The sequence below is a fragment of the Dromiciops gliroides genome, chromosome 2 (genome assembly GCF_019393635.1).
Source record: "Dromiciops gliroides isolate mDroGli1 chromosome 2, mDroGli1.pri, whole genome shotgun sequence".
Classification (NCBI taxonomy): Eukaryota; Metazoa; Chordata; class Mammalia; order Microbiotheria; family Microbiotheriidae; genus Dromiciops; species Dromiciops gliroides.
In genome coordinates, this window is record NC_057862.1 from 460,863,144 (window position 1) to 460,890,934 (window position 27,791).

A 27,791-nucleotide genomic window follows, 5' to 3' on the forward strand; every position below is an offset into this window, starting at 1 on the left:
CAAACTGGACTTGGAGAAGAGTTGAGAAAATACATTCATCACAGAGGCCATTCCACTATGGCTGTGAAATCTTGTCCATCTTTTTGTACGTGTTCTGTTGCTTCAAAAGTGGTTGTTTTTCCCCGAGTTGTTTTGTTTTTCTTTTTATATCTGTGTCACAACTGAAAGGCTGAGTTGGGCAGAGGAAATATATTCAGAAATGAAGTTGACCAGGGGACAGCTAGGTGGTGGAGTGGATAAAGCACCATCCCTGGATTCAGGAGGACCTGAGTTCAAATCCAGCCTCAGACACTTGATACTTACTAGCTGGGTGACCCTGGGCAAGTCACTTAACCCCCATTGCCCCGCAAAAAGAAAGAAAGAAATGAAATTGACCAAAAAAAAAAAAGGAATTAAAAAAAAACACACACAACAATGTGTAGTTTCCCCAAGGTAGTTCCCATGACTCTCCTTTTCCTGTTCAATTCTTGGTCTGGTAATTCCCTGAGAGGTGTACTGAGAAGGTAGTTCTATGAGTTATCCATCCAAATGCATATGATGGCCTCTGTGTGAATTGGTAGGATGAGCCCTGAAGTGATTTCATTTAGGAGGCTCTGTGATATTCTGGGGCTTGAGAAATTAGCACAACCAGGAGCATCTGGAGGACTTCCCCATTTGTAGGGAATCCCTCTTCAACATCTTGATTCTGAGTTGGACATTCTCCAGGACAGTGATAAGTACTTTTATAGTGTTTTATGCTCTACTTGATAAGAATATTTAGAGGGTTGTTGAGTTGATCTGAGTTACTCTGTTACTTATTTAAAGATATTTTATATGATTTTTAATGTATGCATAGGAGACAGAGACACCTGGTTGGAAGTGGAGTTTTGCTCTACCAAATCAAATGCATTTTTATGTGAGGAAAAAATGAAAGATGGGAGCTTATATTTTCTACATATCTTTCGGTCAGTTTTGTGATTGCAAAGAGTTAGTTTTTTGTAGATTATCCTCATAAAGACTGAAATGGGAAAGTAGGCCTGTGGATAAGTAGTTACTGATATTTTCTCCCTTGCCTTTTTTTTTTTGCAGCAATACTAAGGTCTGTGATCCCCTCCCACCCTGACATTTAGTAACCTTTCCCCTTTTCTACCATCTTGAATTAATCCTTTAGCATCCTCAAAAATGTGTTGACGCTCACATGAAGCTCCTCCATATACTTGGTGAAGTCTAGCCAATCTTCTTAGCTTTTTTTCATGCGCATCCTTTCTGTTTCCCCCATGGGAGCTGGCCATGTTAGAGGCCAATGATGAGTGTTGTTGTTTTAAATAGAAGCCTTAACACTTTTCTGTTTTTTTTTAAAATCAGTTTATCTTTTTTTTCTTGTTTCACCCGTAAATGTCCATGAGATATACAGCTTAGAAATGGGACTAAAGTTTCTACAAAGTTCTTTTTCCTCCTACTCCTTTCCATTTTATGAGGCAGTACTGCCCATAATTTTCCATTCTCTTCTGTAAGTTTTTAGAAATGAATTTATATCCTAAATTGGTGTTATTCTCTGCTTGGCAGTGGTTTGATGGCTGGGGTGTTTTCTAGACTTTTTTTTGTTGGTATAATTGATTTGTAATCAGGTAAACGTCCTCAGGAAATGATTATAGTCTGCACTGATCTCAATTTTATACCTGACCAATTTTTCTCAACATTAATAGCTTGTTTAAATAGATCATGGCAAACAGCGTTAAGTGACTTGCCTAGGGTCACACAGCTAGTATGTGTCTGAGGCCAGATTTGAGCCCGGGTCTTCTTGACTCCAGGCCTAGTGCTCTGTCCACTGCACCATCTAGCTGCCCTAAGACTAGACCAAGAAAAAGAAAGCTGTCTTTCAAGGACAGCTAACTTGCTTGTAATGTAAGATCCTGTGATTTGGAGTTGGAAGGAAACTTTGAGGTCATTTTCCAGAAGAAGAAGCTGGTACTCAGAGAGAACTGAGTAGTAGTTCCAAATTTAATGATCTTTCAAGTATACCAGGCTGACTCTAGGATCAGGGAAGCCTAATTAAAGGAGATAAGATTTGAACTGGCCCTAAAAAACACTGTGCAGGCAGGTCTTCTCTATCTCAGACTGGGTCCTCCCTGAGCCTCGGCTTATTTCTGGCTCTTAAATGAAAATGTTTGATCTTGCTCTCTAGATGGATAACAGGCATTTATGAAGCACCAACTATGTGCCAAGTACTGTGCTAACAACAATTAACATTTATATAGTGTTTATTATGTTCTGGGTACTGAATCTTACAGATGAAGAGTTGAGGGATTTTGTTCAAGGTCACACAACTATTAAGTGCCTGAGGCTGGATTTGAACTCAAGTCTTTCAGACTCCAGGCCTAGTACTCTATTCACTGTGCCCCCTTTTACAGATGAGGAAACTGGGGCAGGCACAAGTTAAGTGACTTGCGCAGGATCACACAGCTAGTTAGTGGCTACAGATTTGGAGAGAAATTGCACCACCGGCCTACCTATATAGGGCTATAAAACATTGTCATTGTAAGGATGGCATGCTCAAATTGGCAGTGGGGTACATTGAAAAGAGCATGGACTTGGTTGTGTAATTTTGGACAAGTCCCTTCATCTCCACATCAGTTTCTTTATCCTTAAAGGGGGGAAAATAAGATAATTATATCCTGTTCACTTCACCTGCTTCTGGGAGGATCATATAAGATAATATATAAAATTCTTTGTCATTGTATCTGTAAAATTCTGTGTAACTACTGAATGACTGAACAACAGTAACAACAACAACTGTCAGGTGACTGATAAAAAGTAGAAAGGAATATTGGAATAGAAGTCAGAAGAGTTTTTGGTCTGTATTTTCCTACTATCTTGCTGAACTTGTCAGGAATGTGTTCTCTTCTTGGGCTTGTTTCCTCAAAAGTGTATCAGACCAGATAGATGATCTCTAAGGCCTCTTTCTTCCTTCCTTTCCTTCCTTTCCTTCCTTCCCTCCTTCCTTCCAATAAAACTTTTATTTATAGTTTTGGGCACCAATTTTTATCTCGTTCCCTCCCTTCTCTCCCCCTTTCTGAGGTGGCAAATAGTCAGATATGGGTTTATACATGTATGATTACGTAAAACATTACCATATTTGTCATTTTCTACAAGCAAACTTGATTAAAAGGAAAAAAAAATGAAAGAAAGTGTATAAGGCCCTTTCAGTGCTGACAATAAACATACTCTATCATTGTGTTGTGAAGACAGTACTGTCCCAGGTGCTAGGGGAGATAGAAACTTTAGGTATGAAGTAGGATCCCTGCCTTCAAACAGCTTATATTTAAGTAACATGTTGTGAGCCATTTTTGGCTTTGTTGGGATGGGTGTGGGGGCAAAACTGAGTCACCTTCAGGAAGTAATGAAATGAGAGAAGTAGAGAGTTGTGTTAGGAGTATAGAAAGGGGACAACCCATTGGGGATACAGGGTTTTGTGGTATATTGAAGTCACATTTGTATTAGGAGAGAGGAGATTTTCCTCTGTGGCTGACTAATGGGATCCTACCCCAAAGAGAACTTGGCTGGTACTTTAGCCATTCTGAAACTAATTTGTAAAGGGCAGTGCATGAAGAGTAGGGGTGGAGAAGGACTTAGACCAGAGTAGAAGAAAGAATCCAACAGAAAAAAAAAGTCATTTAAACCTCTTTGATCTGCAGTTTCCTCAGCTGCATCGTCAATTTCTAAGGTAATTTTTATCTCTGAAATCCTATGACTCTAGGAATGAGTTTTGAAAAACATCAAGCTCTCTGTGTGACCTTTGGCAAGTTCCCTTCTCTTGTCTCACTTTCCCAGAATGAGGGGCTCCAAAGTCCCTTCTGTTTCTGAGTTCCCAAGAAATGCTTGCATTTGAATTGCTAGCAAGAACAGAATTCTGCAACCCCAGTCAAGTTGGATAGCTTTGAGCTAGGAAGATTCAGCATGGTAGATTGACCAGGGGGTGAGAGCAGGCCTGGAGGTAAGGCCCGGGACTGAGGACATGGGGCTGTGGAACAGAGAGAATATTTCTGTGTGGAGCAGGCCTATTTATTCCTCAAGGATGCTGTGGTTGGCAGAGTAAATAAGGAGGAAGCAGGCCCACCTGGAGCCTTCCCCTACAGATGCAGAAATTTTCCTAACTAGTTATTTGCTTTGTCTGGGCTCCCAGTCTCTCGCAGCCATGATTCCCTTTCAGCTTAGAGGTGGGTGGCCTGTGGCTTGGTGACCTGCTGTCTGCTTGGTCGTGACTGGCATTATCAAGAACACAGCCCTGGCTTTCCCCCTGGCCTTCAGTTCCTCCTTACTTTCCTCAGAGCAGTGACTGAATGACTGGTTGGCTGAGTCATAGAGTCCCCTGACTCCACCCTGTGGCAAAGAATTTATCCTGATAGAAAGTCAGAGGGAGAAGGAGCCCTCCAGTATATCGAAGTATGCAGAGTGTGTATCAGAGCTGGGAGGGTCAGAACACCAGAGTGTTAGAACTGGAAGAGACCTTAGAGATATCTGGAAGGCCCTCTCTCCTCATCTCCCTTCCTTCCTCCTTCCCTCCCCACCTCAGTTTTTCCCTTCACTTTTCAAAGTCTAGGAAGAAAGTACCCAAGATTTACCTTCGGATAGGAGGGAAATGGAAATTCCCTCTGGGGATTACATTGACTAGTGAGTTCTCCTTGAACTTGGGTGAATGATTTGTAACATCCTGCCAACATCCCCTTCAGACTCCAGGAGCATGGCGTGTGTGTGTGTGTGTGTGTGTGTGTGTGTGTGTGTGTATGTGTACATGTACATGCATGGGAGTCTCTGTGGTTATGTGACCTAGCCATGTCTTGCTCCCATTCGAATTTGTCAGTTGTTTCTGTTGGCATTGCCCTGGTGGTTTGAGGAACCAAGCCCTGGATCCCCAGAGCTCATCCAACCTTGAACAGAAAGGGAGGCAGAGGAGGGCAGAAAGAAGTGGAGGAGGGGAACAACTGATTCACCTGTGGACAGCATTTGATGTCACTTGATAAAGATAGACCAGACTCTTCTCTCAGCCCCTCCTTGGGGAAGGCCCAGCTCTCCTACACTGTCTGTAAAACAACACCAGGTCTCTTCCCCCTGCCCCACATCAGCCCAAAACACACGTCTCACCAGCTCAGCTAAGGCCTGGGATGAGAGATGGGATCTTCTCAAGTCATTTTTCTCTCCCCAAACTTGGCTTGAGGAAATTTGAGTGTGGGGGTCTTGGTTCCAGAGGCAGAGATACACGGTTTGAGAAATAGGAGACCTATACCCTGAAAGAATGCGCAAGACTGACCTTTAAAGGTCACTCGGTAACCAGTTCACTGGTGGGCGAGCTGGCCAGACAGCCTTGCTTTTGTTCTTACTTGGGGAAGGGTTTTCAGATGTTGAGCTGGCTTCAGTGAAAACATTGTGGAGACCCAGAGACTCATAGATTGTCTGAACTGGAAGGAACCTTAGAGCACAGACTGTTGGGGCTGGAAGAACCTTAGAACTCAGAATGTCAGTGCTGAAAGGTACCTTAGAACTTAAAATGCTGGAGCTGGTAAAAGGGACCTCAGGGCTGGGTCTGATCTAAGCACTGCCACTGTGGTCCTTGAAATTATCCCTAGCCGGTCACCTGTCTTCACTTTGGCTCAGCCTTGTTGGGGTGACAGCAGTGCAGAGGCATGGCATTGGCCCACTGCTGGTATGTTTGATGGGTCATGAGATCATAACCCCGGAGCTGGAAGGACTCTTGTGGCTGTCTTAGGTGCATCTCCCTCCCTTTACCCACCACAACTAGAGAAGCAGAGAAATGAAGGGATTAGAGCAGGCTCACACAGATACAATGTGACAGGGCTATGGTTCAAACCCAGCTCCCTTGACTTCAGATCTGTCTCTTTCCACTGTATCATGTTGCCTCTCAGTATTTGACTCATGAATGGTCAACTGTATAGTTTTCACGGTACTTTATTAAAATTCATTCTTTCTTTCTTTCTTTCTTTCTTTCTTTCTTTCTTTCTTTCTTTCTTTCTTTCTTTCTTTCTTTCTTTCTCCTCTCTCTCTCTCTCTCTCTCTCTCTCTCTCTCTCTCTCTCTCTCTCTCTCTCCAATGAGGTTTAAGTGACTTGCCCAAGGTCACACAGCTAGTGAGTGTCAAGTGTCCGAGACCAGATTTGAACTTAGGGCCTGTGCTTTATAATCCACTGCGTCACCTAATTGCCCCAGTAAACATTCTCTTCTTGGATTCTCTCAACAGCCTTGAGAGGTGGGAGAAAGAAGGGAAGGAAATAAGCATTTATTAAGCGACTATTGTGTACTAAGAATCTTACATGTTTTATCCTCACAATAATTCTGGAAGGTAATATAATTATTCCCATTTTACAGTTGAGGGAAATGAGACAGTTACAGAGGTTAAGTTATTTGCCCAGCATCAAATAGTTAATACCATCTGTCAGAGACTGGATTTGAACTGAAGTCTTCCTGACTCCAAGTATCTGCTGTGCCAGCAGCTGCCTCTGAGTACAGAGCAGGTGTTGATTTATCATCTCCATTTGAGAGAAGAGAAAACTGAAGTCTTGAGATGCCCAAGGTTGTTCAGTGAGTTAGTGATGAAACTGTGACTAAAGCTCAGGGGTTTTGATTTCCCGTCTGTTGTTCCTTCCACTATATCACACTGCTAATAAATTATCACATACAGCTAAAAGACCACTGGAACAGGTCATACGAAACCTGAGTCTAGTTCTGAGTCTAACCTTGAGTGAGACTTAGTTTCATGATCTGTAAGTAAGTCACTTCCTAGCTCAGTCATTCTTTGTTCTAGACTCCATCCCCATTCCAAAGGCCTTTCTAGTGCTGACATTCTTTGTTCTACGTTTCTTGTAGCTTTAGAAAAGGCAGCTAAGTGAATAGAGCCATGAATCTGGAGTCAAGAAGACTTGAATTCAAATCCAGTGTCACTTAGCTGCATGACTCTTGCCTCAGTTTCTTCAACTATAAAATGGGGCTAATAAATATTTACCTTCCAGAGTTGGGTCAAATGGGATAATATTTATAAGTGCTTAGCACAGTGCCTGGCACTGTATTCCATCCTTTTGACACTATATACTCTAAGGACCCTGGTAGGTCAAACATCCTGTAGTACTAAGCTTTTTGTCCCATTCTTTTTGTCCTGCAAGTTTGGTGTATCTTTTCTTTTGAGTGACTTTGGATTTTAATGACTCAACCCATCACTTATCAGATATTCTATAAGGATCAGGTTTCTAAGACGGTATCCTCTATTGCAGTAGCCTTCTGGTGGATCTGCCTGCCTTTAGTCTCTCCCCATTCCAGCCCATCCCCCCCCCCCCCAGTCAGACATTAGTTTACTCAGTCTTACTATATCACACCTCTACTCAGTAAACTCCAATAGCTCCCCATCATGCCTAGCATAAATTACAAAAAGTCCCCTGGTTCAAAGTTCTCCTCTTCCCTCCCTCCCTCCCCCAGTCTTTTATGAAGCCACGTACCCTCCGATCCAGTGACACCTGCCTATTTAATGTTCCTGTTTTCTTTGGCTTCCTTCAAGACTCAAATTCCACTTTCTGTTGAAGACTCTTCATGTTCCTCCCCTCCATATCCCCTCATCTACTAGCACCTCTCTTCCTCAGATGTACTGGAGGTAATTGTTTGGACATGGGTGGGGAAGGAGAGTGAGGAGATGGCGGTCCCCTTTGAGAGAAAGTCTAATGCTGCCTCTACACATATTGCTTTTAATTCTGCTTTCAGAGGCTGGGGAGAATTGTGCTGTCAACACAATGTCCTTCAAATGCTTGATGTCTCCTCTAAGTCTTCTCTAGGCTTGGCATCCCTATTATTTTCAGCCAACTGTCATGGCATCCAGTCTTCTCTAGATGCTAGTTGCCTTTCACTTTTTCTATCTTTATGCTGCTTTTCCTAAAATGTGGTGCCCAGAAATGAACATAATTAAATATGCTAGGTGTAGTCTGATGAAGGCCCCATTTTCCGTGTTCTGGTCATAGTACTCTTTATATAAAAGATCAGATCTATGAGACCACATTAGCTTTTTTTTTTTTTTTTGGTTGCCATACCATACTTGTGGTCCATTAAAACCTATAGATCCTCCTGGGGGGGGGGAACCCCAACCAAACAACAAAACACATCTGTCTAGTTATGCCTCCCTGACCTTGTACTTGCAAAATTGATTTTTTTTCCAGTTTCAAGTGCAGAACTTTATTAGCTTCAGCCCCTCATCTTAATCTTGTTTTTGTTCAGTCATGAACATGTTTTAGTCTAGTAAAGTGTCTGAAATTGGATTTGAACTCAGGTTTTCCAGGCCTGGCACTCTATGCATTGTGCCACTTAGCTGCCCATCTTTGTGGATAGATGTACTTTTGGATTTTGACTGTTGTCAGGTATTCCTTCCAGCTTCGTGTTTTCTGCAGATTCATAAGCATGCCTTTATCCAAGTCCCTGGTAAAAATTTTAAACCTAGGGTAAGGGGCAGTCCCCTATTGAGCTCTTTCCAGGTTGATGTTGATCCATTAAGGACTGCTCTTTAGTGAGGTCTCTAGCTTGTCAGGAGCATGGCACGAGAGACTGTCATAGTTTTTGCTGAAATCTAGGTAAATATCTACTGTATCTGTAATGTTTTCCTGCCAGAAAAGGAAATGAGGTTAGTCTGGCCTGACCTTTTCTGATCATCTCCATTTCCGTTTCTATACCTGTCCCTTTAAAAATAAATTCTAAAGTTTTTCCAGGAATTATAATTAAGATCATTGGTTTATAAATTTGTCCCATGTGCCTGGAATGTACTCACATCATCTTTGCCTGGTTTTGCTTTTTTTTTTTTCCTGTTCAGCTCAGGTACTATCTTCTCTAATCTTTCCAGATGAAGGTGTCCTCTCCTGGCTTAAGTGTTTCTAATGTTGCAGGTATCATATTGTGCTTTAAAGTTTGAAAACCTCATCAAAAATAGTATATTTGATTCTCACACCAACCTTGGAGTAGGCACTTTCATTGTCTCGCATTATACTTGTATCTGTGCAAGTTGGGTTCCTTTAGTAGGCTGGCTCTTCTTGTCCTTGGGGGCAGGAACTAGATCCACTTTCATCTTTGTATACTTTAGTGTACCTGGCACAGAATAGACAATTGTATAAATATTTATGGAATTGATCATAAAGTACTTTACACACTTTAAACAGGTTTTACAATTAGCCTCAGTACCTACAATGAGCACAATAAACAGGTGAGGTTGTATTATTGTGCCCATTTGACAGAGGGAGAAACTGAAGACAAGTGAGGTGATTTGTTCGTGATCAAATGAACTTAGAAGTGAGAGAGCCTAGAATGGAAGGGAGGGTATGTGTATGTGTGTGGTGGTAGTGGTGGTGGCAGCCTCAGACACTCTTCTAGATAGAGAGGAGACTGTGGTGTACAGTGGAAAGAGCACTGGATTTGGAGTAAATACCTGGGTTTCCATTATATATGCAATCTTATAAAGTCCCTCAACTTCCTTCCTTCAGTTAGGACTTCTGTATGTAGGTGGCACAATTAATAGAGTGCAAGGCTCAGAGTCAGGAAGACTCATCTTCTTGAGTTCAAAAATGACTTCAGACACTTACTAGCTGTGTGACCCTGGGCAAGTCACTTAACCCTATTTGCCCCAGTTTCCTCATCTGGAAAATGAGGAAATGACAAATCGCTCCAGTATCTTTGCCAAGAAAATCCTAAATGGGGTTATGAATAGTCAGACATGACTTAAACCACAAAAATACATACAAAAGAAAACCCCAAATTGGGATTTTCCAGTTGGATACAACATGACTGAAACATGTTGTTCACAACTAAACAGCAATAGAAGGTATAGAAGATCATGGAGGGCAGGGACTGTCTTTTTTATTAATTGTATCCCTAGTGCCGATCCTGGCATTTAGATTGGATAAGGTGGGTTTTGAGATGAGCTTTAATGGAGGGCTTGGGTTATAGAGAGGTAAGGAGAGCTTGGTGGGTTGGCCTCAGTCAGCAAGCATTTATGAAGCCCTTACTGTGTACCAGGCACTGTGCTAAACAAAAAAGACAGTCTCTTCCCTCAGATAGCTTGTTTTCTAAGACAAGAGGGAAGACAACGTAAGGGAACAGAAAAGGAGGAGTCGGGAGCAGCACAGTGGCTAGGTTTGGAGGATGAGTCTGGGAAGGAATCACCAGGGAGAGAAGGTGTTGCACCATATGGATATTCTGGGTAGCATTCTGGGGTGTATGTGGTGGGAGTGGTGCTGTAGTGTGGTATCATGCAAAATCCATTAGGCTTGGATCCAGAAGACATGTTGAATCTTGGCTCTGCCTGCTTCTGTAGGGTCCAGATTGTACTTGGTTAGCCTTAAGATGCTACAGAAATGTAAGTTACTGAGATACTCCCTGACCTTCTTTGGGAATCTCCTTGTCCTCTAAGGCTACTTCCATTTGCTCATTTATTTACATGCTTTCCACCCCATGAAAAAGAAAGCTTCTTGTGGGCAGGAGCTGTTTTTGTCTCGCTTTGTATTTTTAGCACTGGGAACACTGCTTATTGATACGATACACTTTTGTCTGCCAAGGGTCTCACCTGGCTGTAGTAGGCCCTTTAATAAGTGCTTGTTGATTTGATGAGTACAGTGCTAAGGGAGATTGATAAAGATAAATGAGCCTTACTGACTTCCTGTCAGCAGCTTACTGCTTGGTAGGTGGATAAATACAATACAGTTTAGATTGCAAAAACTATGAAATCAAATGAGGGAGAGATCACTTTTCAGGAGGGGTGAGGGCAGAGAAGACTTCATGGGGAAACATAAAGGCATGAGCAGAGGGAAGGGAACAGAGAATGGTTTTGTGACCTTGGGAAAGTCTTTTCCTCCTTCTGGGCCTCAGTTACTCCTTATGTGAAGTCAGGAGGTTTGGCAGAGGTGAGAGCCACCGTTGTGGTGGTAGCCGGGTCCCAGGCTGTCTAGCCTTGTTCAGGAGCATCAGCACCAGGTGTTGGAGTTGGAGTGGGGCTGAGCACTTTCCTATTAACTTACACTGCAGGGTGTGGGCCACAGCTGATATAGACCTATAGAAAAAAGCAATCTGGTGCTGGCTAACATAGAATGCTTGGAGGTGACTCTGGCTGCCTCTTCCTGCAGGGCCCACAGCTGGCAGCCCGGACTACCCATTGTCTCCTCACAATTGCCTTGGAAGGGGCAGGCAAGAGCCCTGGGATGTGCAAAGCCCCACAACCAATTTCAGAAAATGGGGACAGGAAACCAGAATCTAGGACAGCAAGTGGGTTACACAACTTCCTGTCCCTTTGTGCCCCTCAGCCAGCTTTGCTTTAGTGTTGACAAACAGTTTAAATTTGGCCAGTTCCCTTAATACTCTTCTCCTTTCCCCCCCAAAACTTTCAATCCTAAAGGTCCCCATCAGCACTGGCATCACTCACTCACACGATTGTTTTGGAGCCTTAGAATTTTAAGCTGGTGATGGAGAAGGAATAATCCTTAGAATATAATATAGTAGATTTAAAAGGTACCTTCTTAGCACATAGAATTTCAGAGCTGGAGGAGAAATAGAATGGAGAATTGGAAGAGCTCTTGGCACCTCAGACCATAGAAAGACCAAAAAACCAGAACGTAGCATTTGAGCACTAAAAAGGGTCTCAGGTCACAAGACTATTAAGAGACTGAAGAACGTGCTGCAGAGAATTTTAGCAATGGAAGACATTGTTCAAAATGTAGAATGTTAGAGTTGAAAGGAATTCGTATGGAATGGGTGGCATCATGGCATCATAGGATTTAGATCTGAAACGGACCTTGGAGATTATTAAGGCCAAACACCTGCATTTTATAGAGAGGCCCAGAGAAGTTAAGTGACTTGCCCAGTGTTGCACAGCGGAGCTAGGACAGTCAGTGCTTCCTACTTTCTCATTAGGACATAGAATGTTAGAGCTGTGAGGGACCTTAGAACTTAGCATTTGAAAGGATTTCAGAATTATTTTTGTATAACACCCTTTTCCCATTGTAGCCACCTTTCCAGTGGAAATTGAGGACCAGATTCCTCAGGGTCACATAGCAAACTGGGAAAGAGATGGGACCAGAACTCAAGATTTTAACTTCCCAGTTCTTCTGTTCTCTTCCCTAAGCACTTTGATACCTTGATTAATCTTAACATTGACCAGGCTTGCACTTGCGAATGTAGCCTTTAGCTGAAGGGCAGAGCCCTGGACACCATGTGTACAGTAGCTGCTACAAAATAGGTGTTTAATTGAGAAATTGCTACATTTATCCAGCAAGAAGGGGACGGGGGTGGGGGAAGCTAGGAGTGATTCCTTTTTCCTAACTTCAGTTTTGTCCAGGGGATTTATTTGGAGGAATTCTGAAGGGAGCTGATGCCTTTACCATTTCCATTACCTGGGAGCCAATCTCATGGCTCTGAAAATCATTTGCCAGGAATTCAGAGCCCCCAAACCCATCTCTTAATAAGTGTGACAGCAGTGACAGCTGAGGGGCTCTCCTTGATAGCCATAGAAAAACCTGCGAGGACATTGGAACAGATTTGACAACTTGTCTGGGAAATTCTCTCCCTCCCTCCCTCCCTCCTTCCCTCCCTCCCTCCCTCCTCTCCCATCTCTCCCTCCTCTCCCTCCTCACTCTCCTCTTTCTCCTGCTGTTCTCTTTCAGGGAAAGTCTCTCTTTGTCTCCCTTCCTCCCTCTGACACGCAATGATCTCCCCAGACAGGCGTCAGGAGAGAAGCTGGTTTTTAAATTAACACATGGGCTCAGCTCTCTGATGGAATTGACTGTGCCAGCTAATGCGATCTGCACATCTTGCTACGGGCCTGTTGCTATTAATAGATATGACACGCATGGTGACTAAAATGCCGGTAAATTTTAGTCAGCAGCTTTGAAGCTGCTGATTGTGCCCATCAATTAAAATAATATTAATAATGATAGCTGACATTTATACTCTGCTTGCTGGCTTACCAAGGGCTTTGCATATATTATTTCATCTGCTTTTGCAACAACTCTGTTAGGTGCACAGTGCAAGTATTATCTCCCTTTTACAATGGAAGAAAGTGGCAGATAAGACATCAGCTCTTAGCTCTAGAGCCTGAAAGGACCAGAGACACCGTCTAATCCAATCCCTTCATTTTAGAGAGGAGGAACTGAGGCCAGAGTTTAAGTGACTTGCCTTAGGACACAGAATATAGCAGAGCCCGGATTCAAATCTGGTTGGTTAGGTGATTTGGCCTGGGTCACAGCTAGGAAGTGGATGAACCTGGATTTCAAATCAGGTCATCTTGATTCCAAATTCAGTGTCCTCTGCACCCCCTTCTCTCTCCACCCTTCCCCCCTCACTCCCATCCCATCTCTTCTCCCCACCTTTTCCCTCTTTCTCCTCCATCCCACACATAGGAATTATAAAACATAATTATTCCTGTTATCTCCCAAATAAGATTATAAGGCTTTTTACAGCTAGAAAGGACAATTTAGTCCTCATTGTAAAGTTGGAGCCCAGAAAGGGACAGCCACTTTCCCAAGGTTACTCAGCTAATTAGTGGCAAGTGAAAGTTTGGAATCCAGGTTTCCATCTCCCAGTTAACTGATATTTCTCCTACAGCATGCTTCTTTTATAGTCATCCTAAGACAAACTCCTCTTCCCATTCTCCAAAGTCCCTCCTTTCAGGCAATGACTAGTGCTCTGTACCTGGAGTCATTAAGACTGTGTGACCCCTGTCAAATCACTTAACCTCTGCCTGTAAAATGGAGGTGGGACTAGTACTTAGCTCCCAGGGTTGTTGTGAGTGAGGATCAAATGAGATATTTGTAAAACATTTAGTCTGCTTCACATGTACAAAAATATTTATAGCAGCTCTCTTTGTGGTGGCAAAGAATTAGAAATCAAGGGAGTGCCCATTAATTGGGAAATGGCTAAACAAGTTGTGGTATATATGAATGTAATGGAATACTATTGTGCTGTAAGAAATGATGAGCAAGAAGATTGCAGAGAAACCTGGAAGGACTTACATGAACTGATGCAGAGTCAGTTGAGCAGGTAGACTTGGCTCTTCTCAGCAGTGCAATGATCCAAAACAGTTTCAAAGAACTCAAGATAGAAAATGTTCTCCACATCCAGAAAAAAGAGCTGTGGGTTCTGAATGCAGATTGAACCATACTGCTTCTACTTTTTGACTGTTTTTTTTTCTTTTTTGAGGTTTTTCCCCCTTGTGTTCTTATTCTTCTTTCACAATATCACTAGTGCAGAAATATGTATAATGCGATCATACATATATAACCTATATCAGATTGCTTTCTGTCTTGGGGCAGGGAGGGGGGAGGGTAAGGAGGATGGAATAAAAATTTGGAACTAAAAATCCAGTGAAAACAAATGTTAAACTATCTTTACTTGTAACTGGAAAATAATAAAATACTCTTATGATTTAAAAAAAATTTAGTCTGGTACATAGTAGGTACTTAATAAATGCTTTTCCTCTCCCTCCCCCTTTCATTGTCCCTTCTCCCTTATCACTGCATTACCCAGCTCATCCCTCTTAACCTTCCAGATACTACAGGAGCAAGCATTTTTCTGAGCCAGAGTCGTGGGGTGCCTTACCTGGCCTTGGAAGTAGTGTTTCTCTGTTGGGGTCCCATTCATCAAGTTATCTTTCTTTCTACCTCAGCCCTTCCTGGCTCCCTTGGGGTAGGATTAGGAACAGCTGGCTCCCTCCCAGCCAGAGGGCAGGGGTCTGGAGGTGTCCCAGAGGAGAAATAAATTACCTCCCTATGATCTAGCTGAAAGATTCACTAGGACTCTGAAGGATAAGCTTTCTTAGGCTCAGTCCCTTTGTAATGACTTAAGCAGTGAGCTTAAGTACACCTCAGTGCATTCATTTGGTGGTTATTTGGGGTGAGAAGTGGTTAATTTCTTTGGGTCCTGTCAAGGAAACTAAGGGAACCCTGGGACATTCTGCAGATTCAGGGATGGGAAAGGATACTGGAACACTTTAAATTAATACTGACTGTACAGACCCCAGGGTGAGAAGACTTCCTTTCAATCAGTCCCTGCAGCATGGCCCAGTCCTGTGGCCCATGTTGTTGGCCCATGCCCACTTACTCTTGCCTAGAAAGAGCAACCAAGTTAGGCAAGTGTGAGCATTTGAACGCTAAACTGTGCTTTTGCTTTTGTTCTCTTCTTCCTTAGGCTTTTTTGCATCGCATCCGGCAGAATGTGGCAGACTCAGCAGACAAGTGCATTACTGAGGAGAATGTCAAGGTTTGTACGCCTGGGTCCTGGACATTGAGAATAGTGGGTGCAGGGGCATCAGAGGGAGGTGGGAATGCTTTTAGCCTGTTTCCTCTTGAGGAGTGAGCCAGGGATGAACCGAGGTCCCTTTCCCACCTGAAGGAGCTCTTCTACCTTATGCTTAACACCTTATCTTGTGGACACCTATATCAGTCTTAGAGGATTCCTCCTTCCTTATTTCCCCACAACTTTGTGGTACTCCTTGGTCTTGTCTGAACCAGAGTTTAGTTGTATTCTCCCATCTTTGGTGCCTCAAGTAAACAAAGGAAGAACACAGGCTTTGTTGTTAGAAAACCTGGTTTCCAATCCTGATCCTGCTCTTTGCTAGTTGGGCCAGTCACTTCTTGGTTTCCATAACTGTGAAATGAGGTTAGCCTAGATCAGAGGTGTCAAACTATAATAGAACAGGGGGCCACTCAGCCATACAGAAGGATCCTTGGAGGCTCACACTGACTTAGAAAACCACATATTAACACGATCTATGTTGTCTTGTGTTTTTATTTATTTTGTTAAACATCATCCAGTTGCATTTTAATGTTTGAGCCACACTTTTGTGGCCTCATGCAGTCTGAGGGCCATGTGGTTGACACCTCTGGTGTAGATAATCACTGAGGTCCATCCTGTCTCCTCTCTGAGTCTGAGCCTGTGCATTAATTGCTAGTCATTCCAGCTTAAGTCCCCTAAGTGTCTCTCCTCTTTTATGCCAAGGTTTCTCCCTCCAATTCCCAGACAAACAAAAAAATCCCTAGAAGATGCAGCCTCCGCTGCCATCACTTCATGTGGGGTCAGATTCTGGTCTGGCTTATCTCTCCAGCCTCCTCCTGAGTGTGTGCTTGCGTGCACATGAGTGAAAAGACAGATGAATATCCAGGCCTCAGCTGGTTCTCAGGGGCTTTGACCTGTGGAGTTTCTGGAAGGAATCAATAATCCCTCCGTGTGGACAGAAGGCAGCTTGGATTTTGCCCCTGCCTCCTTGGGGATTGGAGACGTATCCATCCCTGGGCTAGATGAGGGGAGCCAAAGGGTTTTCCCCGAGCTCCTGCCTGACTCCTGGCTTGCATTAATTCTGAGCTTTAGCCCTGAGCTCTTTCCTCAGGAGTGGATCATTCCAGTTCACTGACATTTATCAGCATTTAAATAATTTTTTTAATTAAATTTTTTTTACTCTCTTGTTCTTATATCACCCTGATGTCCAAATAAATTTCTCCCCTCTCCAGAGAGCCATCTTTTTGTTAAAAAGAAAGGTGGGAATGGGGTGGGGTGTGGGTGGGTGGGTAAGCTATCCTGTGGAACGAGTTAGTACATCTATTAACTCTTGACCAAATGTGCCATGTTCCATATCCATAGTCCCTCACTTGTGCCAAGAAGGCAGGGAGGTACATTTTCTCTCTTCTTTGGGGCCCAAGTTTGGTTGTCATTACATGGCATTGAGTTTCTTCCTCTTTCCTTTTTCTCTCCCTTTCCTTTTTCCTTCTTCTCCTCCCTCCTTTCTCCCTTTTCCTATCCCATTGTTTAAGCATTTATATGTTGTTCTCTGGATGCTGCTTACTTAAATTTGCATCACTTCACATAAATCTTTCTGTCAGCAAATGTGCTAGGGGAGACTCAGAGTTTAGCCCAGTCATTGCCCTCACAGTATAGTAGGGGGAACTATGAGATATGTTCAAGTTCTTTCCTTAAAAATCTTAGTATGAGATAGCACAAATGGTATTTTTATTTTACAGATGAGGAAACTGAGGTTTGTCTTTTTTAAAAATATTTTTTTCAATTACATGTAAAGACAATTTTTTAACATTAAATTTTTTTTTAAAAAATCTTTTAATTTAATTTTAATTAAAAAAAATTTTTGTGCAGCAGTGAGGGTTAAGTGACTTGCCCACGGTCACACAGCTAGTAAGTGTCAAGTGTCTGAGGCCAGGTATGAACTTAGGTCCTCTTGAATCCAGGGCCAGTGCTTTATCCACTTCGCCACCTAGCTGCCCCCAGTTTTTAACACTCTTAAATTTGTTTTGAGGAAACTAAGGTTCATAAAGTTTAAATGCCAACTTGTAAATAGTAGAAACTAAATATGATACTTTCTACTATATTACTCTGGCTCTCTACAAAGTACTAGGTGAGATTTCAGGGAGGAATGGTTATTGCTAATTTAAGGTTGGGGGCAGGAAGACTTTAAGAATGAAGTAATACTGTCAATGTTTTAAAAGCTGGCTTGGAATGAGGTGGACATTCCAGGCCTAGGGAATAAAGTGAGCAAGGTTCTGTGGGTAGCAAAGCATAGGCAATGTGTTAGAGGTGGTTATATGGACATAGAGGGAGAGGACGGGGAGATAGGACTAAAGAAGAGCTAGATTGTGCCAGGGCATGAAATGCAGGCCTGAGGGGTTTGAACTTACTTTATAAAATAGTAAGAAACTTTAAGGGTTTTAAGTAGAGAGGATTGACATGACCAGATCTGTGGATAAGGACAATTCATCTGGTATAAGTCTGTTTGTTATGGGGTGACAATGGAGGAAGGGAGAACTGATTAGGGGGTTGTTGGAGGGGGTTGACTAGGGTGGTGGCTGTGGAGGAGAGAGAGTAAGGGGGATGCAAGTCCATCCCCTCCTACCAGAAACTCTGTCCTTCAGATTCCACTATACCCTCCTGTATGTCTCTTCTCCTGGTTCTTCATCCTCCCAGCCTTTTAATGTGCCTGTTACCCAGGGCTCTGTCCTTGGTCTCTTTCTCTCTCTCTGTCTCTTTTTCTCTCTTTCTGTGTCTTCGACTTTCTGTTTTTCTCTCTGTCTCTTGTATCTCTCTCCCTAACACCCTTCTTCCTTTTCCTGGAAATCTCATTTGCCCCCTTGCCTTCAATGGCCACTTCAGTGCAGGATTCCTAGATCTGCAATTCTAGCTCTGGCTTCTGTTCTGAACATATTGCCTAAGGAACAAATGAAAGTATTTAACATGTGCTGTGTTAAGCCTTCAAGAAGCTTACTTTCCTGGGCCCAATGTTGGCCAGGGAGAGAGGTCAGGAAACTGATCCATTAAGGAGATGATTTGTATAGGCCTTCCAGGAACAATGGCTGAGCTGCTCTGATGAAGATTCCAGAACCCGAAAGGGGAGGGAAGGGGGATGGATAGTGAGATTACCAAGAAGGTGGCTAGAGATTAAGGGAATAAAGAGAATCATAGCTAGGACACACCTGAAATGATGGGTCAGAGGAGGCAGTTATCAAGAAAGGGATTGGGAATCCATTCCCTCTAAACCCCTTCCTCCGCATTTCTGTCTTTGACACCATTGTCTACTCTGTCTCCCATGTTTGGCAACCTTGGTGCCATCATTAACCCTTTCATCTCCCTTACCTCTCATATATTCAGTTAATTATCCCACCATCCATCTCTTGCTTCTCTCATCTTGTCTCTATTCTCACACTCAGTACCTTAAAACAGGCTCTCCTATTTCTTCTTGTCCTCTTGTAATAACCTTTTGTAGGCCTTCCTGCTTCTTTTCTCCCTTTTAATTCATGTTTTCTACTGCTGCTGGAATCTTTCCTATGCATCATCTACTCATGTATTTCTCTAATAAACACTAGTTGCTCCTCGTTGCTTACAGTATAAAATTTGAACTCTTCAGTCTAGAATTCAGATCCTCCCCAATTTGACCAGCATGGTATCAAGTGAGACACCTCTTACTTTTCCAGATTAACCTCCTACTATTGCCCTGCTTGAACCTTCACACTTTAACCAAACCACATCATTCTACACACCACCCACCATAGACATTGTGCTCATACTCTTGCATACCTTTGCTCACATTGCTCCTCATTCTCCTCCTCTTTTTGATGTTGTCCCTTATCTATCTTCTAAAGTCCACTGCAGATGATTCTCTTTCCCATCATTGCATTTCTGATGTAATGTTGCATTTTATAGGTATTTGGGTTGTTTTTTTCCCCTTACCCAGAGAGTTAGGTCCATGAGGACCAGAACCAAAGACTTGTGTAATCTTTTTTTCTTAGTTCATCCTTCTTATTTTTTTTAAAAAAGGAGAAAACTAGTTCTCCAGAGATGCCATGTCTTGCTCAAATTCACACTGACTCTCGCTCTGTCCTTGGCCTGGAATTAGAAATGACTCTATTGCTTAGTACCTTTGATCTTGGGCAGGAGGCTCAGGAAATATTTGGGGATTTATTTGGATTTGGATCTCCCCTCTTTTGACCCCAACTAATATGAACTTTCTATCTCCCCTCAGATTCTCTTTTCCAACATTGAAGATATCCTGGAGGTTCATAAGGAATTCCTGAATGCCTTGGAGTTTTGTTTACAACCTGAGCCTCAGTCTCAGCACGAACTTGGAAATGTTTTCTTAAAATTTGTGAGTAAAGTTCAATGTCTGGGAGGCTTGTAGCTCCCCACCGCCATCCCTTCCTGGTTCTCCCCTTGTTTCCCCTAAGCTCAGCTGCCCCTTTCTATTTTTCCCCAAGGGAAGGCAAGCAGGTCTTATCTTAGGGATTGGAAAGGTCTGGAAAGAGAGGGGAAGATTGGGAGATCATTCTCAGGCCGGAGTCTCTGGAACAATAGAAAGGGCCTCAAGTCCACCTCAGCAAGGATGTATTTTTAGAAAGTCTAACCTTTTCCCTCTCATGCAGAGACCCTGCCCTCTCTTTCCAAAGGTACCTTACTGAGTGCCAGCTTCCTGGATTGACTCAGAAAAGACTTGGGATCAGATTATCAAACAAAGACTTGCAGTGCCCTATCTGTAGGGAACATGGCTATCTTTAGCCTCCAGGGAAGAGTCCAGACATGGCCACTGCCCTCAGGGAGCAAGAGAAGTTCAAAGGCAAATGGAACTCTTTCCTCTGACTCCTCATGCTCCTTCAGTCATGGGCTGAGATTTGCCAATCCCACATCCACCAAAACTCTTCCCTTCTCTGTATTCACATAGCCACTGCCCTGAGCCCTTAACACCTTTCTCCCTCACTAAAGCTTCTTAATTCTCTTCCTTGCCTCAAGTGTCTGCATTCTAATCCGTCCTCCACTCAGCTTCCAGAGTGATATTCTTAAAGCACAGGTCTGACCGCACAGCCTTATTATACATTAATTATCCAAGAATTTTACAGTCCAGCTAAACTCATCTTCTAAATTTTCCTTATGTCTAAAATCTCCATTCCTTTCCACAGATTGCCCCTTGTACAAAAATGTACTCCTACTTCATCTCCATTTCTTAGAATCCCTAATTTCAGTGTATTTCAGGCATATGCTAAACCCTGTGTTTAAAGAACTCACATTCTGGCGGAAGAGAGGACATATAAAGAGATGGTTGTACATAAGAAATACGCAGGGTGGATGGAAGGCACTTTAGAAGAGACTTAGAAAAGCCTGCACACAGTAGGATTTGAGCTGAGTCTGGAAAGAAGCTGAGAGGCTGAGGTGGAGGAGGAGAGCATTCCAGATGTGGGGGATCGCCAGTGCAGAGGCTCAGAGATGGAGACAGACTTGCCTGTTTGAAGAATGGCAAATAGGCCAGTGCTGTTTGAACAGCAGACTGGAAGGGTAGGGAGGGCTCCTTGGTTATAAAAAACTTTAAATGCCTAACAGAAGATTCTGGAGTTGATACTGGAGGTCACAGGGGGTCATTGGGTGTTTGGAAGGGTGAAGTGTCAGACCTACACTTTAGAAAAATCACTGACAGCCAAGTGCCTGATGGATTGGAGTGGGGAGAACCTTGAGGCAGGGAGACTAGTTGTATTAATTAATTAATCAATTGTATTAATAAAGGCTTCTGATCAGGGTGGTAGCTGTTTGAGTGGAGAGGAGAGGAGATGGACATGAGAGGTGTTGTGAGGGTAGAAACAAGACTTGGCAATAGTTTCTGTATTTGGGGTGAGGAGTTGAGGGGTGATGTCAGAATTGGAGGCCTGGATGCAACTGGGAAGGGGATTGTTAGTTTGTGAGGGGGAGTGTTTTTGGGAAAAGATGATGATTTCATTTTTGGAGATGTAAGATGTGTATCCTGTATTTTGTTTGAGATTAGCCAAAGGTAGTTTGTGATGTGGGACTGGAGCTCAGAAGAGTGACTGGAATTGGATACATTATATTTATTTCATATATGCTTCTCTGTGTACAAGTTGTCTATCTTTATAGAATGTAAGCTGTTGGAGGGCAAGGACAATTTCATTTTTGTCTCTGTATCATTGATGTAGAATTATAAGGGACCTTAGAGATCATCTAGTCCAGTGGTGTCAAATTGCTGTCAAACTGATCCTTGCTGGTTGCATATTGACTTAGAAAACCATAAATTAACATAATCTATATATATATAAATAATAAATTTTTTGGGGGGCTGGGCAATGGGGGTTAAGTGACTTGCCCAGGGTCACACAGCTAATAAGTGTCAAGTGTCTGAGGCTGGATTTGAACTCAGGTCCTCCTGAATCCAGGGCTGGTGCTTTATCCACCGTACCACCTAGCTGTCACCTAGTCGCCCCCTCCCAATTTATTTATTTATTTATATATATATATATATATATATATATATATATATATATATATATATATATATATATATATAAAGGGTAAAGAACCCTAGATTTTAATTTTTTTATTTTAATTTTTATTATTTTTTGGTAGCCCCCCCAATTATATTTTAATTGGGTTTGAGTGTACTTGGGGAGTTTTGTTGGTGAGTCTAAACAACCTTTCCCCCAATGTTACAGATTGTGTAAAATTGAGGCTCAGAGAAGTTATTTAATTTGCCAAAAATTACACGGGTAATGGAGGCAGAGCTGCGATTTGAAAAGCTCTTCCAAATCCACTGCTCTATCCTGCTGGTTTCTCCCAGTTTTTACATCCTACGTTCTCTGATCCCTTCCAGTTATGACATTCCTTGCATGAAGGTCCTTTCCAGTTTTGAAAATTCTATGTTCAAAGGTCCTCTTAGCACTTATGATTCCTGTTGCCTCACTGAATTACCTTTTGCTGGAGCCTGGAAATATTAGGCATGATAATGGCCCTTGGGCCTTTTCTTAGTGCCCTCAATCCTTTCCTGAATCCCTTCATAGGCAACTTGTCAAGTCAGATCAGTGCATTAGCCAGAGAAAAGGCATTTGCTTCAGTCAGCTCTTTGATGCCTTGACCACACAGTCAAGTGGCCTTCCCAAGACCTCATTTGCCCATCAGACTTCTCCCTCTCCTGTTCCTCCTGAGTCTTGATCCATCCCTTACTCCTCCCCCAGCCTGGCAGGAACATCATCCTGGCGCATCCACAGGGAGAAAGGAGAGTAGAGCTCAAAGCTTCAACATTGATTCTTAGGCTCCTCCATCTCTTCCTTCTTAGAGAAACAATTGCAGGGCTGAATAGTGCCTGAGACATCAGCTAATTCCAAAGGTCTCATTTTATAGATGATGAAGCAGGCCCAGAGAGGAGGACTAATTTGCCCAAAGTCATTATTTCCCTTGCTTTGAATACTGCATCCAATTTTCTATGTGAGCTTGGGCAAAGGCATAGAGATGGGGTATGCATTGATGGAAGAGGAAGACATTGAGAGGACTGGGGGGCAGGAGAGGCATTGGGCAACGTGGGAGAAGAGAGCTATTGATTAGATGGGTTTGGTTCAGAGGCCCAAAGGAGGCAGGAGAGACAAAACACATCCACATGGACCCTCCAAGGAAGGAGCCCATGATTGTTTAGTTCTGCCTGCATGAGTAACATCCAGAGACTGGCCCATATTCTATGAGGGTGGTCTGGCTGGTAGAGAAGAGGAGGGAGCAGATAAAAGAGGGCCTCTATTCCTCTAGACTCTGTGTGTCCTGTGCTATGGCAGCTGCTTCTGAATATGTCTGTACCAGGCCCTTCATGTCCTGAGCGAGAGCAGGCCTCACTCTTCCCCACAGCTGTCCCTCATCAGCAGCTGCAGCCTCTCTTCTGCTCATCTCCCCTGTTTTTTTTTTTTTTTAAAGGCCCGGCCTCCTTCCCCAACCCCCATGACCAACATCTGTCATTATGTAACTGCTAGTTTCCTCATGAGGGGAAAAAAAAGAGAAAACAACAAAGACCCATGCAGGGTCCCAGGGAGGAAATTAAACACTTGAGACACTCAGCCGTCAAGAGCATAGTTTTCATATTTGTGGGGGTCTCGTGCATGAAGAACAGCTGGAGAACACTCAGTCAAAGAGCAGCAGAATGTACATAATTATTGGGTTGGTTTGAGTTTAGCAGAGGGCATGTTGTCAGGTGATAAATATAACTTTCTTAAGCTTCAGAATGATTGGTTCCTAGTATTCCAAGTCCTGAAGTGTGTGTGTGTGTGTGTGTGTGTGTGTGTGTGTGTGTGTGTGTGTAGGATACTATTTCATAGGCTGTCAGAGCTGGAAGGAACATTGGAACTTGGAATATTAGAGCTGAAAGAGATCTTAAAACTTGGATTTTCAGAGCTAGTTCTAGTGCCTTTGGATCAATATGAAAGGAACCTTAGAACAAAGAATGGTAACGCCACTTAGCAGTGTCATAACAGAATGTGAGCGATGAAAGGTTAGTTACCATTAGCGAGACCCCCCTCATTTTATAGATAAGAAAACTGGGCCTAGAGAAGGGAAAGCACTTGGCTAGGGTCTCACAGTTAGATAAAGGGTATTTTCAAAGCCATTCTGAAGAGAGGGAGTGCCTTTTCTTCCTTTCCCCCAATCTACTGTGCAGAGCCCCTTCCTCTTTGTGTGTGTGTGTGTGTGTGTGTGTGTGTGTGTGTGTGTGTGTGTGTGTGTGAGAGAGAGAGAGAGAGGGAGAGAGAGAGAGAGAGAGGGAGAGAGGGAGAGAGAGAGAAGCAAGCTGCTAAGGGAAGGACCAGGAAACAGCTCTGACAGTCGAGCAAACATAAGACTTATCTTGCCCTCTTTGGAGGCTCAGCAGCTTCCAGGGGAGCTAGTGGGAATACACATGAATTCTTGTAGATGGAAGGTGAAGTGGCAGGAGGTAGGCTGGCCAGAGGGCAGAGGGTGAGGTATATGTCATCTGATTCCAGGGACCCTCCAGAAATAATGGCTGATGCTTCTGAGTTAGTAGCTTAGTCTGTGCTTTTGTGGGAGCGGGCATCGGAGGAGGAAGTCTTGCCTTAGGTTTTGAAGTTAGTTTAGTTCCTCCTTTCAATCCCACCATTTTGTACCCCATCCCTTTTTGAGCTCTCTTTGTGTATTATTGTCTTCCCCATTTAGAATATTGGCTCCTTGAGGACGGGGACTTAGTTTCTTTTTTCCCTGTATTTGTACTTTAGTGCATAGGGTCCGGCACGTTTTCTTGTTGTTCAATCGATTGGGCATTTTCCTTCCTCTCCCGGGTGTGTATTTATCAGGGTTAGCATTCAGGGTGGCATCATGGCTTGTGTTTAGTTGTTTTAGTCATGTCCAACTCTTCATGACCCCATTTGGGGTTTTCTTGACAAAGATATTAGAGTTGTTTGCTATTTCCTTCTCCATCTCATTTTACAGATGAGAAAGCTGGGTTAACAGGGTTAAGAGACTTGCCCAGGGCCATATAGCTAGTAAGTTTGGCTGTGTTTGAACTCAGGTCTTCCAGACTCCAGGCCTAGCGCTTTGTGCACTGTGGTGCCACCTAGCTGCCCATAGCTGGCATATGGTAAGCATTTAATAAATGCTTGTTGCTTACTTCTCCTTTCTCAGCCTCCATCAGGCCATGTAACCTTCAGGTACGGGTAATCCTTTGTGCTACTCTAGTCTGTCTACTATTCACTTACTGCTGTTTCCTTCCCAGACTATGCTAGACTCAATAACAACAAAAACAAAAGCAATAATAAAAATTCAGGTGCTTACTATGTGCTAAGCGCTATAGGAAGCACTTTAGTGTCCTCATTTTACAGATGAAGAAACTGAAGCAAAAAAATGAAGTCACTTGCCTACAATAACACAGCTAGTGTCTGAGGCTAGATTTGAACAGGTCTTCCTGACTTTATGCCCTAAGCTACTATACCAGCTAGGTGGTCACACTCAAGCTTCCCACACTCTTGTCCCTTTAGGCGTATGGATTAGAAGTCAGGAGACATGGATTCAAGTCCTGGCCACTACTTATTCCTCTCTGACCTTCAGCATATCACTCCCCTTTTCCTTTTCCATAAAATTAGAATAATCTTTATGATGAATAAGTGGATATAAAGTATGAATGGGGTAGAAATGGAACCTTCCATTGTTATTCCCTTTTCTCTCTCACTGGGGCCCTGGACCCCAGCCCCTCAGGGACAAGCAAGCTAATCCTATGTCATAGATAACAGGATTGACAGCTGGAAGGGGCTTTTTGAGCACTAGTCCAATCCCTTTATTTTCTAGCTCTCAGCTGAAACTAGTCTGGAAAGGTTAAGTGATTTTTTTCAAGGTCACATAGATGGTAGTAGACTCTCCCATAGAAAGAGCCTGAACCCTCTGACTTGAAATATGCAATGTTTTGTTCTCATGCCTCTTAGAATCATTAAATTTTAGAGATAGAAGACCTTTTCGCATCATTCAATACAATAACCTCATTCTCAGGATTGGTTAAGCCAAGATTTGAACCCAGATCTTATTTTCACCACTGTACTAAGTTATTTCTCTGATAATCAATTCAGTAATAAGATGGTAATGGCTAGGGGCAGCTAGGTGGTGCAGTGGAGAAAGCACCGGCCCTTGATTCAGGAGGAGCTGAGTTCAAATCCAGCCTCAGATGCTTGATACTTATTAGCTGTGTGACCCTGGGCAAGTCACTTAACCCTCATTGTCTACCTCCCCCCCCCCCCCAAATGTTAATGGCTGATAAAGGTTCAATGTATAATTGAATATTTTTCACAATGATTTTCAGGACTGAACAATGATGGGGATACCAAACCTTTAGGCAGGTTGGGGAGGGAAGATTTTGAGGCAACTGGAGACATCAAATACTCTCTGGTAGATGTCTGTTTATAGATCTAGCCTTGTGTTGGAGCCTCAGAAAAGTAAGATTTTAGGGACTGGAATTCACCTTACTTAATCTTTGGGTTCCATGTTTGCCAAGGATAGTCTCTCACTCTGTTTTCTCCTTCTGTTTTCTTGTCACACATATCTCTCCTAACTAATACCATCCTGTCCTTTTTTGGGTCTTTTGGTTCTTCTCTAGAGTGCACTGGTCATTAGGGAAAACCTTTCTCTTGGCAGATCCAAATGTGGCTGGAAGACCGGCATAATCTCCCAGCATCTGTTGGCTGATTTCTCACCTTGATTCCCTTGTGTCTTGGCTGGCCTTGCATGTGATTGCTCAGGTCCAATTCTAGGTCCTTCCTTCTTTCCTCCCACATCATCCCCTATAAAAGACCATGCTCATGTTAGGGGAAATCAGGTTGATTGACTCCTTGGTCTTGGCTTTTGGTCAGAATGTGTCAGTGAAAGGAGATTAGATTTGTAGTCAGATTTAGTTAAAGAAGGGTGACTGACCTAGACGTTAGTTGATGACTTGACAGGGTCCCAAAGATGAATGATATGGAGAAATGAAATTGAAGAGGTGTTGGGATGCTCCATAGTGGATCAGATTAGACAGACACCATAGTGGAATCAATCAGTCTAATCTCTCTCCACACTCTAAACAAGGAGTTGAGCAAGCAGATTGGGTGGGATATCTGGGTCAATAATATATACCTGATGATTAGGGACTGAGGGGGCCTGACTCCCCCCAAGAACTCATGCTTGCTGCCAGTTTCTTTGTCCCAGTCCTAGATGGTAGGGGATGACATGGACCTAGGATTTTGTACTTGGCTCCAGTTCTTAGGTTCTGAGGGTCCTGACTGAGGTGTCAGTGAGAGACTTGGTGTCTGAGGCACTGATCTTATATAGGATCATGGTGTAGAGGTGCCTGTTGTCTGATGTATGGATGTCTGAGTTGGCAGTATCTTGCATACTTATTTTAGATATAAATAATAGCTTGACATATGGTGGTTAGGTTTAGGGGTAAGGATGACTCCAAATATAGTTGTTGGGGATAGAAGCCCCAGTCTAGTAATGGTGAAGGGAATAGTAGGAGGTGGGGCAGCTTGGATACTTGGAGGTTATTGAGGTTTAAGGCATTACATTCTGAGAGTGTAATGGCAGATACAAGGCACAGTAGCTTCCGCTTCCATATGTGGCAGCCTATTAACTATTTCCATCTCTCTGGCCCCATCTATCAGGGAAGTTAGTGCGAGCAGAAGGCTTTCATAGGTTTTGTGACATGCAGCAGAGTAGGAACCATCCTTACACATGGCAGTAGATTCAGGGAACAAGAGATATCCACATCCAATCTCTGAGAATGACTGAGGCTGATCATACTGTGGGCAGAACCTGGTATCATTGGCAGCCCTGTTGGACCCAGCCCTCCTATTGTTGCTTCCATCTCTTTGTACCTAATTCGAGCATCTGTAAATGTTAATGACTTTAATATTTCATTTATTACTCGTGTTTCTGAATACTCTAAACCAAAAAAGTGTGTGTGTGTGTGTGTGTGTGTGTGTGTGTGTGTGTAGGGATGCTTTTCACTATGAT

The 27,791-nt window shown here is 43.1% G+C and overlaps 1 protein-coding gene across 1 annotated transcript in view; it reads left to right on the top strand.

The window, feature by feature from the left end:
- PREX1 (phosphatidylinositol-3,4,5-trisphosphate dependent Rac exchange factor 1) overlaps positions 1 to 27,791 on the top strand; it is a 221,493-nt gene that overhangs the window by 72,688 nt on the left and 121,014 nt on the right. Inside the window, 2 exon segments of the mRNA XM_043984325.1 lie at positions 15,186 to 15,257; positions 19,519 to 19,641. Coding sequence (XP_043840260.1) covers positions 15,186 to 15,257; positions 19,519 to 19,641 — 195 coding nt within the window.